This window comes from Mauremys reevesii, linkage group 4 (assembly GCF_016161935.1).
Source record: "Mauremys reevesii isolate NIE-2019 linkage group 4, ASM1616193v1, whole genome shotgun sequence".
Classification (NCBI taxonomy): Eukaryota; Metazoa; Chordata; order Testudines; family Geoemydidae; genus Mauremys; species Mauremys reevesii.
The window spans coordinates 66,674,799-66,691,262 of NC_052626.1; the positions used below are offsets into that span (position 1 = coordinate 66,674,799).

Sequence of the window (16,464 nt, forward strand, 5' to 3'; positions counted from 1 at the left end):
ACAGATAGAGTGTGTGTGTATGGGGTGGGGGGGGGGGGAAGTGTCAGGCCTGATCTAAACTACGAGTTTATCTCAAATTTAGCAGCGTTAAATTGAATTAACCCTGCACTTGTCCACACAACGAAGCCCTTTACTTCGATATAAAGGGCTCTTAAAATCAATTTCTGTACTTCTCCCTGACGAAGGGAGTAGCGCTGAAATCGACAATGCCATTTCGAATTAGGGTTAGTGTGGCCGCAATTCAACGGTATTGTCCTCCGGGAGCTATCCCACAGTGCACCATTGTGACCACTCTGGACAGCAATCTGAACTTGGATGCACTGGCCAGGTAGACAGGAAAAGCCCCGCAAACTTTTGAATTGTATTTCCTGTTTGCCCAGTGTGGAGCTCTGATCAGCACAGGTGACCATGCAGTCCCAGAATCAAAGAAGAGCTCCAGCATGGACCGTACGGGAGATACTGAATCTGTTCTATCAGAACTCCATTCCAAAAGACGAAATGCCAAAATATTTGAAAAAAATCTCCAAGGCCATGATGGACAGAGGCCACAACAGGGACTCAACAAGTGCTGCATGAAACTTAAGGAGCTGAGACAAGCATACCAGAAAGCCAAAGAATCAAATGGAGGCTCACGGACGGAGGGACGACTGACGACTGTAGCTATCCCACAGTTCCCTCACTCTCTGAAAACCATTTGAATTCTGGGCTGAGCTCCCAAAGCCTGAAGGGTCAAAAACATTGTTGCAGGTGGTTCAGAGTATACGTCATCAGCCCCCCACCGTGAAAGCAAAGGGGAAAAAATCGTTTCTCGCCTTTTGTCAATGTCACCGTATGTCTACTGGATGCTGCTGGCAGATGCGGTGCTGCAGCGCTACACAGCAGCATCCCCTTGCCTTGCTTTGCAGACAGCAGACGGTACAGTAGGACTGGTATCCATCATCATCATCCCGTGGGTGCTCCTGGCTGGCCTTGGTGAGGTCGGCCGGGGGTGCCTGGGCAAAAATGGGAATGACTCCAGGTCATTCTCTTCTTTAAGTTTTCTCTAATGGAGATTCAGTCCTGCCTGGAATATCACGCCAGCTGGAGGCTTCTGCCTCAGGCTGCTCTCCCAGTCAGCAGCACTCCTTGCTATCAGGGCTCACAATCAGATACTTAGACCTCTACATTTTGCTGCAAATAAAAAAAATTAAGCTGCTGTTTAGAACTGACCCCCAATATACATATCCTGGGACATTTTGTATTTTACCAGTGTCAACCAAAGGCCCACATACAAATGGAGATTCAGTCCTGCCTGTGCTTCTATCCTAGTGCTTATCACAGATTCCCATTTTCAGCTATAGGCTGAGCAAGTGCAGAATGGTGGTTCACTCTACTTCGCTGTAAGCCAACTGCCCTCCCCTCCCCCCTTTGATCTCTGCTTGCAGAGACAATAAAGTTAGTGTTGTTTCTTATTCATGCATTCTTTATTACTTCATCACACAAATGGGGGGATAACTGCCACGGTAGCCCAGGAGGGGTGGGGGAGGAGGGAAGTAACAAGTGGAGTTGTTGCAGGGGCACCCCCTAGAATGGCATGCAGCTCATCATTTCTGCGGGATGTCTGGGGCTCTGACCTGAAGCGGTTTGGCTCTCTGGTTCTTTAGTAGGCTTGCCTGATATTCTAGGCAGGACTGACTCTCCATTAGACAAAATTTAAAGAGAATGACCTGGAGAATCATTCCCATTTTTGTCCAGGCGCCCCCGACTGACCTCACCAAGGTGCCAGGAGCACCTATGACAGCAGCAGACGGTACAGTATGACTGGTAACCATCTTTGTCAACTTGCAAAGCAGCAGACGGTACAGTATGACTAGTAACGTCTTTGCTAACTTGCAAAGGGGGATATTGCTGTGTAGCGCTGCAGTACCGTGTCTGTCAGCAGCATCTAGTAGACATATGGTGACAGTGAAAAAAGGCTGAACAGGCTCCATGGTTGCCATGCTATGGTGTCTGCCTGGGCAATCCAGGGAAAAGGGCACAAAATGATTGTCTGCCGTTGCTTTCATGGAGGGAAGATTGACGACATTTACCCATAACCACCTGTGACAATTTTTGGCCCCATCAGGCATTGGGATCTCAACCCAGAATTCCAATGGGCGGGGGAGACTGCGGGAACTATGGGATAGCTACCCACAGTGCAATGCTCCGGAAGTTGACGCTAGCCTCGGTACATGGACGCACACCGCCGAATTAATGTGCTTAGTGTGGCCGCGTGCACTCGACTTTATACAATCTGTTTCCAAAAATCGATTTCTGTAAAATCGGAATAATCCCGTAGTGTAGACATATCCTCAGATTTAAGGGCAAAGTTTCAAGGAGTGCTCTACTCCCACAACTGGTGCCTGCTTTTCAAAAAAGCTATGCTCTCATTCAGACACCTATATAAATGGCCAGACTTCCTAACCAGCCCAGCACATTGAGTTATAACCACATTTGAAAAATCTGGCCTCAGACAACGTAACCCAAGAGCTACCATCTAAAGCTGACCTCTCCCTTTTCCCTAACAAAGATAACTGATGCCATTTAAGGGACTTCTTTCAAGCAAGAATTTTTTCCCCTTTCAAGGATATGTGGAAATACGTTAGTTTAACAAAAGTTTATTGTAACAGTAATTTAACTTCAGGGTTTTGCTGCCAGGTTTTGCTTTTTGTATCTAGCTAAAGAAGAAATTGTTTTCAAACACACATTTCAGGGGGAAAACAGAGCATTTAAAACTCTAAACATCGTCAGTTTTCATTTTAACAATCTGACATCCCCAAACCCTATGTGATGGTCAAAGCAGTTTTCCTTTTTGCTCGTCACATGAGTAATAAAGATTCTGAAGGCAACATTAACCCCTTTTCCTTCCACCCCTTCAACCACAATGCCTTCAAATTAAGCTCCAGTGCCACTTTTGCAGCCCCAGTGCCTCCATGGCAGTAGCACAGGTGTAACCGATTGTTTACTAAAATCCCATTACTGGGCCAGAGTTGTTTACTAATTCTGTGCCCATAGGGTGAGATTTTAAAAAAAGAGCCTAAAGGAGTTAAGCATACAAATCCTACTGAAATTCAATGGGATTTGTACATTTAACTCTCACCTTTGAGAACTCCAGCCATAACGGGTAACAGAACAATGCTTTGGCCTTCTCTGTCGTCTCCCATTAAAGGGTCTCAGACCAATGAAGTGATCATCACAACCCCCCAGCGCAGTAGTAAGTTTACTTATCCCTATTTTAGAAGTGGGAAAACTGACAGAGAGAGCGCGGTAAAGTGATGTATTCAAGGTCACACAGTGTGTCAGTGTTAGAACTTGGATAGCTCCCAGTCTCATGCTGCCTCTCCTCCACTGGGTCAAAAGGAATGCTGCCCAAGTTAACAGAAGGCCTAAAATCTGACCTTTCCTGTTACGACATGTGTGATGCAAGAGGAAAGAAGTGTTTGCATGATGTATTGCAAGATTCACAGTAACACACACAAAATAAACAAAGTGGGTGCATGGTCCTTCATTACGCTGTACAAGCTAGCTATGGTCCATCTCCCCCTTGGTCTTACCTACAATCTCAGTGCAGAATGATGGGTCCTTTGAATGAGCAAAGACTGGGGACTTTAAAATGTCTTGCACAGAAGAGAGGCACACAAGAGCTATTAGGCTCTACATGTCCTCTTGGTGGCCAGGGCAGGACTGTCTCTGCAGTGTACTCTCTAGTGCTTTGTCTGAATGACCGAGGATTGGGGACTTTCACCATCCCCTAAGGGCTTTCACAGACTAATCTAGTGCACTGTTTGGTAATTTTTCCTGTAGTTAAGTCCACATTTTCTTTGTGAATGCACAATGGAGGGAATGCACTGCCACTATCTTGCGGGTAAACTGAAAGCCCAGCAGCATGCTGTTATTACAAACAGCAATTTAATACAATACCAGATGGCTGCTAGAAGGAACAGGGTTTTTTTTTTTCTGTAAACAGGAGACTGACAACTAGGGGTTTGTTTCCTCTGTTTATTTATGTAAGAATACAATATTTTGGCTTAGGTATCTTATGTTTTTTTTAAAGTGGATACAATTTTTTTTTTTATAAAAGCTAGGTCCATGCAAATGGAAATGATGGAACTGCAGTTGCTTGCTATTAAATATGCTTATTTTAGCCCCTCAAACCTCCCAAAACCCATCATAACCACCTATTCATGTGAGGTGAAGGGAGGAGATACCGGCGGCACCACCTCGTCCTGCCAAATCCCTTCTATTTTTGGTTTCAACTCCGTCTTAGTATCAGAGGGGTAGCCATGTTAGTCTGGATCTGTAAAAAGCAGCAAAGAGTCCTGTGGCACCTTACAGACTAACAGGAGCATAAGCTTTCGTGGGTGAATACCCACTGCGTCTGACAAAGTGGGTATTCACCCACAAAAGCTTATGCTCCAATACGTCTGTTAGTCTAGAAGGTGCCACAGGACTCTTTGCTGCTTTTTACAACTCCATCTTAAAATCTTAGGTTCAGCATTAAAATCTGCAGCTCTCCCCTGGCCAGGACATCTGAAGGGGTTCATAGCAGAGGTTCAGGTTTTGGCTCACATCTAATTACAACTGATCACAGCAGTGTCGCTCTAATTTAAGGATTCCCATGAACTGAGGCACAACAATTCCTGAGTCGGCACATCTGAAAGAGGAAACTGCCTTGGTGGACCATGGATCAGGACGCTGACTTCATTTACTTAATGGAAAGTGCATCACTGAAGGGAAGTGGTGAAGAAATCTCCCAACATTTTTCCTCCAAGTCAACATTCACAGGACTGCAGTTTAGCCTTTTCCTCCCTTTGGGGGAAGCTGCTGTGTTTCAGCAGAGGTTATGAAACTCCTTGTACCAATACCACAGGGGGGAGGAAGGATGGAATATACGAAACTCAGGGAGCATTTTTTAGCCATGACGCCTTCCTCTCTGAGGTTATCCAAAGGATCCATCCAACTGGTGTTATTGTTGGATACCAGGGAAGAAGGGAGGATGGGAAAGGATTTGGAAAAATACCTCAGGTCCCAAGGGTACTCTGAACTGTAGACAACTTATAAGATTCAGGGCATTACTGCGTTGCAGGTTAAAGCCAGGGTTTGAACAACAAATGTGAGGGAGAGAAAAAAAAAATGTGTTTAAAAGGGAGGCTCTTACCTTCACCATCAAAAATAGGCTGGGTCTCCATGGTGGGCGTGGGCTTCGAACCATCATCTGAATTGAGGGTTAAAAAGAACCGAAAAGAAACTACCATTATTGAGGTAAATACTATCTACTCTCCAGTACTGTTGAATGATTGGGATTTGTACATGGCCCGGCCAAGTCCAAGAGAGAGAAGGAAGATAGACAGAAAGACAGAAAGTCAAGACATAATAAATTTTCAGAGTTTACTTGGACAGTAGTGGTATGTCACAGTACACATGCACTGATCACTACCTTTAGATTTAAGAGAGAATTTCCCCCACATAACACTGACATGAACCATGGGTGTCTTCCCCTTCTCCCTGATGCATTGATTAGAAATCATCTTTTAGGATCAGGTGGGGCTATCCCCCCGTTTGATATCCTGTGACACCAGGTAGCTGGGAATTAATGGACCAAAGTCCTTCTAATTATCTTCTTTGTTTAAAGAACATCTTCTGAAACTTACCAACATGGAGCCTGGCATCACCATTCATTGACGCGCTGTTAGAAAAGGTCTGTCAATAGGAAAACTTATTTCTTACAGTGGTAACGTCAAGCTGCCCTCTAGCTCCAACATGATTATGAGAGATGGGGACAAAAACTTTTCTTAGATTAGCTTTCCCCAATACATTATGCTCCAGCGCCTTCTGGCAACAAGCGTGGAGTCTTTCCCTCTTAAAAGCTTACACCAAACAGTCAAATCCACAAGAAAAAACAAAAATCACAGGGCCGCAGAAGCAAAAGATTATATGCCGGTTTTACATTATGCAGACAGCCATTGATTGTTAAATTTGTGCTCGGGTTTGGGTCCGCCCTCTGAAAGTTATGGGGTGTTTGAATTTGTTGTCCCTTTCTGGGCCCATCTCTACATGGCCTTAAAATATAGTATGTGTGGTGATAGTAGAAGTAACTGAAAGGGAAAACACTGAGTTACACTGAAAATAATTGGGAGAGTCAATTTAACTCCTCAGTTCAGTCTTGCTGTACAGTGTGGTGGTGCTGTATAAAGTGAGGGTGAGGGGAAAACCTGGATATTTCTTGCATGTTATGCTTTTAGAGAACTTACAACATGCCTTTGTTGCATGACCTCACATCAGACACATTATGGGAAAGGGAGGGAGCTCACAGTTACAAAGCCCCTAACAGAATATTTGATGCTGGGGTGGGGGCAGAATCGATGGAAAACAAGATGATTCAGGCAACATTCTCATGACAAAGTGTTTTTTTTTAATTGACTTGAGCATAAATACCTTTTCATCAGAGCATTGATTATTTATTTCTAGGTATATTAATCAGAAAGGGAACCCAAACTGAAAAAGTACGGTTCAAATTTCATTTCACCTGTGCAATTCCATGAAAGTAAAAGAGATGGGTGACAGCAACAGAGGACCTCTATACCTTTGCCCCTTTGATTCACACATTGTCTATATGTTCAACAAGTGTAGTTAGAATACATTTGAACACACGGAACGCATACAATTTTTACCATATAAATGTATAAAACAGTGCTATATCCGTGGGCCAAATTCTCCGCTGAAATGGCCAATGCTGCAGGAGTAAGTAAAGAGACTAGTAACTGCTCGTATTTAGCAGCTCATGGGATCTGGGCAGGGCAAGGCTCCCATTTAATGATGGTTTTGCCTGAATAAAAACCAAGTAACATCTAAGTAGGAAAAAAGAATTACGGTTTAGCCCAATAAATTTAATATTTATGCACTGGCTGCATCTTTTAATCATTCTTTGTATTTTAAAGAGTTTGCATCAGTGATCAGGCCAAAGAGAAGGCAGCAGGATTCCACCCAATCTCCTCCCATGATCCACAGGTCTGCCTGCATGCCAACAATAGCTGGATGTTTCTACTAAAATGACAAGAAGTTAAATAGCTAATGTTGACACTTCCATCATTAGGCTTCAGAGTTAGCATGTCCTTATGATAAAATGGGGTCAGTGTATTCCTCCTTTACAGCTGTCGTTCCATGCTGGCTGTTCACAGGTTCAGGTAAACAGCATACCAATGAGGCACATCCTAAATGTCTTCTTTACACCTAGAAGGGCTAGAAATGTGTTTTCACTTTTAACAAACAAAGGAAGCTAACTGGGTAGACACCAATAGAGTGCTAGTAGGGTGTCTTGCTGAGTAACAGCCAAGTTCAACCTCTATTTTGCATAGCCATTTATATTAAGTAAATATACAAATGCATTTTATTTCCCTGTAGAATAAGGAAATGATTGGTCTAAGAGTAGGGGATTTCTCACACCAGCTCAGACCATTGATCCAGCCAGCCCAGTACCCTATATTCTGACAGTGATCAATATATTAAGCTTCAGAGAAAAGTGGAAACACCCATAATGGATCTAGTCTTGTTCTAACAGCTTACATGAACATAAGAACAGCCGTACTGGGTCAGATCAAAGGTCCGTCCAGCCCAGTATCCTGTCTACTGACAGTGGCCAATGCCAGGTGCCCCAGAGGGAGTGAACCTAATAGGTAATGATCAAGTGATCTCTCTCTGGCCATCCATCTCCACCCTCTGACAGAGTCTAGGGACACTATTCTTTACTCATCCTGGCTAATAGCCATTAATGGACTTAACCTCCATGAATTTATCCAGTTCTCTTTTAAATGCCTTCTCAGGTAAGGAGTTCCACAAGTTGACTGTGCACTGTGTGAAGAAGAACTTCCTTTTATTTGTTTTAAACCTGCTGCCTATTAATTTCATTTGGTGATCCCTAGTTCTTTTATTATGGGAATAAGTAAATAACTTTTCCTTATCTACTTTCTCCACATCACTCATAATTTTATATACCTCTATCATATCCCCTCTTAGTCTCCTCTTTTCCAAGCTGAAAAGTCCTAGCCTCTTTAATCTCTCCTCAAATGGGACCCGTTCCAAACCCCATTCATTTTAGTTGCCCTTTTCTGAACCTTTTCTAGTGCCAGTATATCTTTTTTAAGATGAGACCACATCTGTATGCAGTATTCAAGAAGTGGGCATACCATCGATTTATATAAGGGCAATAATATATTCTCCCTCTTATTCTCTATCCCCTTTTTAATGATTCCTAACATCCTGTTTGCTTTTTTGACCGCCTCTGCACACTGTGTGGACATCTTCAGAGAACTATCCACGATGACTCCAACATCTTTTTCCTGATTTGTTGTAGCTAAATTAGCCCCCCCATCATATTGTATGTATAGTTGGGGTTATTTTTTCCAATGTGTATTACATTTATCCACATTAAATTTCATTTGCCCTTTTGTTGCCCAATCACTTAGTTTTGTGAGATCTTTTTTAAGTTCTTCACTGTCTGCTTTGGTCTTAACTATCTTGAGCAGTTTAGTATCATTTGCAAACTTTTACCCCTTTCTCCAGATCATTTATGAATAAGTTGAATAGGACAAGTTGAAGGGGAAATTCCTTCCTGACCCCTGCAGGAAATCAACTTATTACCTGAAGCATGAGATTTGATGTCATTTTTAATAAGTAAAACTACAAATGTTACCAATCAAAGTTATTCAGCTTTAAAAAAAAAATCTAGCTTCAGTACTGGCTTCCTCCGTAGGAGATGGTACGGGGATGAATAAAAAGGGTGCAGGAGTGGCTTCACATGATGCATCCGTCTCTTGTCTGATTGAGCAATGTCATGCATCAGGGGAGATGTTGTCTAGCCAGGGAGCCCAGGTCATAGGAGAGAAAGAGAGCATCAAGCAACAACTCCCATGAGGCAATGAGGCACCAATGAGAAACACTTTAATGTTAAACTGAATCCAAATGAAATGTTTCTGGTTAGTGCAACACACTGAAATGAAACATTACCTTACATATTTAGTTTCCGTTTTCTCGACAGAAATATCGAAAAGTTTTGGAAAAGTTGAAATTTTCTCAACATTCAATTGTGCAGAAATTGCATTTTGCCAAAAAGCCTTAATGGAAAATTCCTGACCAGCTCTATACACAAACAATGGGTGAAATCCTGATCCTATTGAAGTCAAATTGAAAATTTTGCCTTTGGCTTCAGTGGGGTCAGGCTTTAACGTAATATGAATAAAAATGTCAATGAACTTTCAAGGAATAGGTTTTGCTTTCAATTTAAGTTTAAAATTTCCACATAGTGTCAGAAACACACACACACACACACACACACACACACACACACAGACACACGCGCGCGCGCGCCAGGAAATAAAACAAGAAAATGAAAGTGAAATAGACCAGTAACTGACCAAGCTGAGGGAAGTGAAAGAAGTTCGCAGACAGCAACAATGATGAAAAGTAAAATGAAGCGTTCTTAGAAGAAGTGATAACATTTTTGGTTTAGAGATTTTCCCAACCAAAAATTCCCCCTTTATGGGTGATGTGGAAATTTTCCAGTGTTCCCAACAAAAACCTCAAAACATTTTGGCTTTCAAAACGGAGAACAGTGGAAAACCAAAACCCACACACTGAGGAACATTTTTTTTTGGTCAAAATAGAAAAATTCCAGTTAATTCCTCACTACCACCATTTTTACCCCTGTGAAAAATTTTGAACTTAGTTTTACAACCACCTCCTAGTTTTGATATTATTGAATATTACCCTTCGTAACAGAGATAAGAAAAATTTTAGGTCTACAGGAAAAAAGTGATCCTAGTGTAACTCTTTTGGCTTTGTAGGAATTAGAAGACAATTTGGCCCTTGATTTTATCTTGACGTTATCCCTTAAAAATGAGGCTGTCTAATGAAAAGTAAGTTAACCTTCATTCTTTGTCATAACAGGGTGCTGGGCTTCAACATGACTCATGAAACTACAGCAACTACTTTTAAAAAAAAAATAAAACGATAGTTCTTAGGTGATATTCTGCCACTCCGTTGAAGCAGTTAACATATCAACAGTTTAGCTGGAGCCTAAGGATTTAGAAGTCAACACAACATACGGCAGTCTGAAAAAGTTATATAATTAGGAAAGGACTGGGCACAATGAACTGCCAGTATGGTAATAAGCTTATTTACAATATTATCATGAAAGCTTATCCACTGAGTAACTCAAGAATTGCTTTTCAAGTTTAAAAACAGTGACTCAAATCAACAGGGCGGGGGAGGGGCTAGAAATAGATCTGAGCCACAAATTTTGTATTCAAAGCTAGATCTGAACTTTGGCGAAGTTCAGTATGATTTAATCAGGGAGGTTGTTTTAGGCCTCTCTCAAGAACAAACAAAAAACAAAACATTTTTGGTAAATACTGACTCCTTCTTAAGAACTGAGGCCTTCCTTTTAGCGTTATCCAGAAATAGCCATTTAATGATCAGTTTGGTTTGATTATCAGGATAATGCACCAATTGAAAATAAACCTCAAAACACAAGCCTATGAACGGTGTGTTTTTATTTTATATAAATATAAAGAAATAAAAAAATAATAAAATATTCTATATAGAAATATAAACATATAAAAATCTATAAATATAAAATTAAATAAAAATCTTCCTAAAAACTAAGTATCTTAATATTACAAATAAAACCTCACACAACACTTTCCCCCATTTAACTGCCAAAGCTGAATTTGCAATTATTAACTCCATCATGGTAGCACCAAAAATTATGCTTTCCAGACACAAGACAACACAGTACCTGTCCTGTTTAAGAAACACGATTCCTCCTCACATTTACTTAAAAATAAATAAATAAAAATACAGCAACAGAGGTGAACTTACTTAAAAATAAAAAACCAGGGACTCATGGTATTTTGTTTTGGTTTGTTTAGGGGTCATGTAATAGTCACGAGACAAGAAGTACATTTTATTTGACAAAGTACACACTGGTGTTGCTGCTGCCAGCTGCACGTCTGTTTCTCGGACCAGAGTATTTTTTCAACAACTCAGTGTTCCCAACAAGTTTTAGTGAAACTTGTTCTGTGTCTCACAATGCTTTCAACTTGGAGCAGAACAGCAGCTATGATAGTGTCTATTCTCCTTTGACTTTTCTTTTCACTCCAGCCATTGCTCGTCACACTGAACTCTCATTCCACTGGGCTGTTTGTTCCTGGTAAAACACTGAGAAAATTCTACTTGGCACAGCAGTAAGTTATAAACAAACATTTTGTAGTCATTAAAAAAATAGCGTTCTGATAAAATGAAAAACCAGGGCATTTCAGATTTCCCAGCAGTTCCTAGAATACAATATCATAGGGGGAAAAGCAGGATATGTAGTCCCTTTAAAATCCCAAGAAAATGTTTCATCATTATTAATTACAATCTATTGCCTCCTGCAAGGAACTAAAAAACCCTATAGCTTTAAGAAAGCTGTGCAAGTGTAGCAGCTGCCCGTATAGAATATGGGCAGAGGGACAGAAATAGGTGAATCATGTACCCTAGCACCACTAGATGGCAATGTTTCCAGATCAGGATTGATGTGCACCTACAGAATCATCAAGAGGACTTCGCTCTTAGCTGCAGTTTCCCAAAACTCGGGGCAAAGAAAGAGCATCTCTGTCCTATCTTCACATCCATAGCAGCCCAGCATGGACGATGGGATCATATATTTCATTTCTCATGGTGTTCTTTGGATGGCTAGAAAAAAAAACACATTACCTACCTTTCGTAACTGTTGTTCTTTGAGATGCGTTGCTCATGTCCATTCCATTCTAGGTGTGTGTGCGCCCCGCGTGGATTCGAGGACTGCCCCTATAAACTATTTGTTGCACTGGTATAAGGATCGAATTCTTTTTGTTTACTAACAGTCCCAGGTCACGACAGGTGGAACACACCAGATTGAGACTGCTCTGTCCTTGATCCCATGACCTGTCCTTGCTGAGCCAACTGTCGAGATAAGGATAGACCTGGACTCAGGTAAGCTGCTACCAGGGCCATACATTTTGTAAATACATGCAGGGCCAAGGAGAGGCCAAAGGGGAGCACTGTGAATTGGAAGGGACGCGGACCCACCATAAAAGGGAGGAAACATCTGCGTCCTTGGAAGATGGAAATATGAAAAAAGTGTCTTTAAGTCAAGAGTGGTATACCAGTCTCCTGGATCCAGGGAGGGGATTTGATGGGACCTGCAAAGAGCCCAGGTCCCATCAAACAGGAGATCCTGGATCGAGGACTGCATCTCCTCGGATTGGCCTGCAGTCTGAAGCCAGGAACTGCATCTCATGACCGCTGCTGAGGCAACCACCCTGGTTGCCGAACCGGCAGCATCCCATGCCATTTGAAAGGAACACCGAGCCGCTACAGTACCATCCTCAACAAGGGCCCCAAATTCTTGGGCCACATCGTGGGGCATGGAATCCTTGAATTTATGGAGGGAAGAGTCCCATACGTTGAAGTGATATCTCCCCAAAAGAGCCTGGTGGTTCGCAACCCTGAACTGAAGACTAGCCATAGAATAAATTTGCCTTCCGAAAAGGTTAGTCTCTTGGCCTCCTTATTGTTGGGGGTGGAACTAAACTGTCCTTGCTTGTCTCTCTCATTGGCTGCAGAAACCAGCAACGAACCCGGGGTTAGGTGGGTGTACAAGTATTCAAACCCCTTGGCTCAGACAAAATACTTGTTTTCAACCCTCTTGGAAGCGGGTGGGATTGAGGACAGGGTTTGCCAGAGGGCTTTGGCAATCTTTAGGATCCCTTCGTGCACCAGAAGTACAACATGGGCAGGGGTTTATGAGGAAAGCACATTAAACAAGGTGTCTGATTGCTCCGCCATCTCCTCCACCTCTAGGCGTAAGTTAGTGGCCACCCTTTGGAGCAAGGCTTGGTGCTCCTTAAAAAATTGTCTGGTGGGCTAGCGTGAGAGGGCCCCACCACAGCCTCATCTGGAGAGGATGAGGAGACTGGACCACCAGGGGAGGGCCCAAGGGGCAACATCCCCTGTGGGGGAAGGGGAGTAGGTCTCTGAGTGGGCACCTGCCCTTCCTCCGCAGCATCCGATTGCACTTCGCACACCAAGCCTGGTGCCGCCAAATGCTTGTCTGAAGCAGCGACTGACGATTGGTGCGAAGGGGGCATCAGCATAACCAGCATACCCCAGGCATTACAATAGGGCCATTGTGCTGGCCACTGGCCCTGCTGCCAGGACGGCATCACAGAGGTGGGTGCAGCCTCAAGAGCCCAGTTGCCACAGTGCTGTCTCAGTGAGGGGCTGAACTCCCTCCCCATGCTGGAAGAATCCTCCTCTGATGACCACAGGGACTAACCGTCGCTGTGGGGGAACAGTGCCTTGAATAGGGGGATCTGCGCTGGGAGTAGGGGGAGCAGCACTGTGTTGGGGACTGTTCCTGTGGTGTAGGTGACTGATCGACATCATGGAGAGGGTCAGCGGGAGAACAACTGATGCCAACCATATGGTGACCGGCGCCTCCCTCTGGGTGAGTCTTGATGAGAGGGTAGAGACCAGGAGCACGGGGCCGGCGATCTGAAGTGGCGAACAGGTGACCTGGGCTGATGCAGAGACCAGGGGCACGGCAACAAAGAGCTCTGCCTCGGCTCCAGAGACCAGCAGTGTTTACTCACCTTGCGGAAGACTTTCATGGCTGGCTTGCCCTCATAAGGAGCCTTTGCCGGTTCCATCGCAGCATGCAGTGCCGGCTGTGCTGGGAGAGCCCTTTACTCTCTGGTTGCCGGGAGGGGCTGGGAAGGCGTTGACTCCGCCATGAGTATGGGTTCCCTTCCGCCCCTTGAGGTCGGTGGAGGATCTCTTGCGGGGACAGGAGGTCCCCTAGGGGATGTATCCCCATGTGGCTCCAGGGGGGTGAGCAGCCTGAACAGCGTCCTTTACCCGATGCCCCTTGGTCCTTCTTACTCAGTGCCGAGTCCCACTTTCAACTTCTTCTTGGGGTGCACTGCGCAACGAGGCCAAGTACTAGGAGTCGAGTCCAGCTGGGACGGCTCTGAGGCTGGGCAGAGAGCAGCCTCCATGAGGAGGGCTCTCAAACAGATGTCATGCTCTTGTGTGTCCTGAGATGAAAGTTCTTAACAGTGCTACACTTCTTTTACATGAGATTACAGTCAGTGCAGGGCTTAAAACCCAGAAAAGTCCCCACTGGGACCCTAACTGACCAGTGTTTAACAGCTACTTACTAACTAACTAACTACAGTAAACAAAACTATTTACAGCTCTAATACACAAAGTGAAGAAGGAAACCGCTGATCACTTGAAAGGCAAGGGACAGAGACGCTCCAACCAACCACCATGTGCAGTAAGAAGGAACTGAGAGGGTGTAGAGCCAGTGGAGCCTGATATACTGACATGTGAGTACAGCACTCCAGAGGGCACCACAGCTGACCCTATGGATACCGCGAAGGAAAAAAAAATCTCTGACAACAGTGCACGTGAGCGTGCACACGCCTAGAATGGAATTGACATGAGCAAGCACTCAAAGAAGAAACAGACATGGCTAATAGGGCAGAGAAGACAGTGTGGTGGAATCCTGAAACCATATGTCTTCATCACAAGTCCCCCTTCCTCTGTTGCACACTTGCACCACCTGCTGCGAGGAGGGAGAGAATAATAAATCTCTGCAAGCGGAGCTGGAAAATATAACCATCGGAAGGTACGACACCGATAGATGCAAACACTTTTCTCCCCCTGCCATCGTCTCAGGAGGACACTGGCTATGAGCCAGAAGGCCACCTAGCTTCCACTATCATGGGACTCTCCTGAGGACAGAAGACAATTATTCCTTCATTTTAGTGTGGCAATGGCATCACTAAGTACCCAGATGACTGTTTGCCTGCACTGACTAGCAGGGCAAGGACTCTTCATAGGGAGAATTTCCCCTGTAGTTACCCTTACTGTCAACCTCCCTATGGAGCATTCTGCATGCATCCACATACAGAACTCACACTGAATATGCAGGGGCGAGCCACACTTCACATAAGAGGCCTTATCCACAATGCAGGCAAAATAATTTTGCTCTAACAAAGCAATCTTTATTCTCCAAGCCACAGACTAGCTGCTTGCAAACTATATGTTTATGTCAGGAGTAAAATGAGTTGCGATTATCAAGGAAAGAGGCACAGTTATTGGATGTTAACATTAACAAACAATCTTGCCAGAGGCATAGACCATATGGGGAGAAGTTGGGGAAGGAGGAGACAAGGGCTAAAGCTGGTCTAGCACACTGCGTCGCCTGCCTAGTAGAGATGTCCCTTGCGCCAAAGTGAGATGTATGCATTTGTGGTGCGTGCAGACAAGACAAATAAATGAACCTGCCATTTCTGCAGTGTGATCTGAAAAAAACAAAACTCTATTTGCATTGCCATAAAGCAGCACTAGAATCTGTATTCTGACTTAAGGCAACCTCCAGTAATTCCCCAACCTGAGCCATTCTTTTCAGGTGACAAATCTGAGGAACTGACCCACACTGAGATGTCATTAGAAGTGGTTTTGGAACAAAACTGATTAAACAGTAAGAAGTCACCATGACCAGATGGTATTCACCCAAGAGTTCTGAAGGAACTCAAATGTGAAATTGCAGAACTACTAACTGTGGTATGTAACCTATCATTTAAATCAACTTCTGTACCAAATGACTGGAGGGTAGCTAATGTGATGCCAATTTTAAAAAAAGGCTCCAGAGGTGACCCTGGCAATTACAGGCCGGTAAGCCTGACTTCAGTGCTGGGCAAACTGGTTGAAACTATAGTAAAGAACAGAATTATCGAACACATAGATGAACATGATTTCTTGGGGAAGAGACAACATGGCTTTTGTAAAGGGAAATCATGCCTCAATCTACTAGAATTCTTTGAGGTGGTCAACAAGCATATTGACAAGGGCGATGCAGTGGACATAGTATACTTAAATTTTCAGAAAGTTTTTGACAAGGTCCCCCACTAAAGGCTCTTAAGAAAAGTAAGCTGTCATGGGAAAAGAGGGAAGGTCCTCTCCTGGATCAGTAACTAGTTAAAAAGACAGGAAACAAAGGGTAGAAATAAATTATCAGTTTTCAGAATGGAGAGAAGTAAATAGTGGTGTCCTCCAGGGGGTCTGTACTGGGACCAGTACTGTTTAACATATTCATAAAAGATCTGGAAAAAGGAGTAAACAGTGAGGTAGCGAAAATTGCAGGTGATACAGAACTCAAGATAATTAAAGAAAACTCTGAAGAGTTACAAAGGGATCTCACAAAACTGGGTGACTGGGCTACAAAATGGCAGATTAAATTCAATATTGATAAATGCAAAGTAATGCACATTAGAAACAATCCCAACTATACATTGATGGGGGCTAAATTAGCTGTTACCACTCAAGAAAGATCTTGGAGTCATGTGGATAGTTCTCTGA

The 16,464-nt window shown here is 43.6% G+C and overlaps 1 protein-coding gene across 2 annotated transcripts in view; it reads right to left on the reverse strand.

Annotated features, from left to right (window-relative positions):
• SMOC1 (SPARC related modular calcium binding 1) overlaps positions 1 to 16,464 on the reverse strand; it is a 186,017-nt gene that overhangs the window by 51,734 nt on the left and 117,819 nt on the right. The window contains exon 6 of one of the 2 annotated variants that reach the window (XM_039537550.1): positions 5,177 to 5,233. In XM_039537550.1, the coding sequence (XP_039393484.1) occupies positions 5,177 to 5,233 (57 nt within the window). Of the gene's footprint in view, positions 1 to 5,176; positions 5,267 to 16,464 lie in introns of both variants that reach the window. The other variant, XM_039537548.1, reaches the window with a different exon arrangement.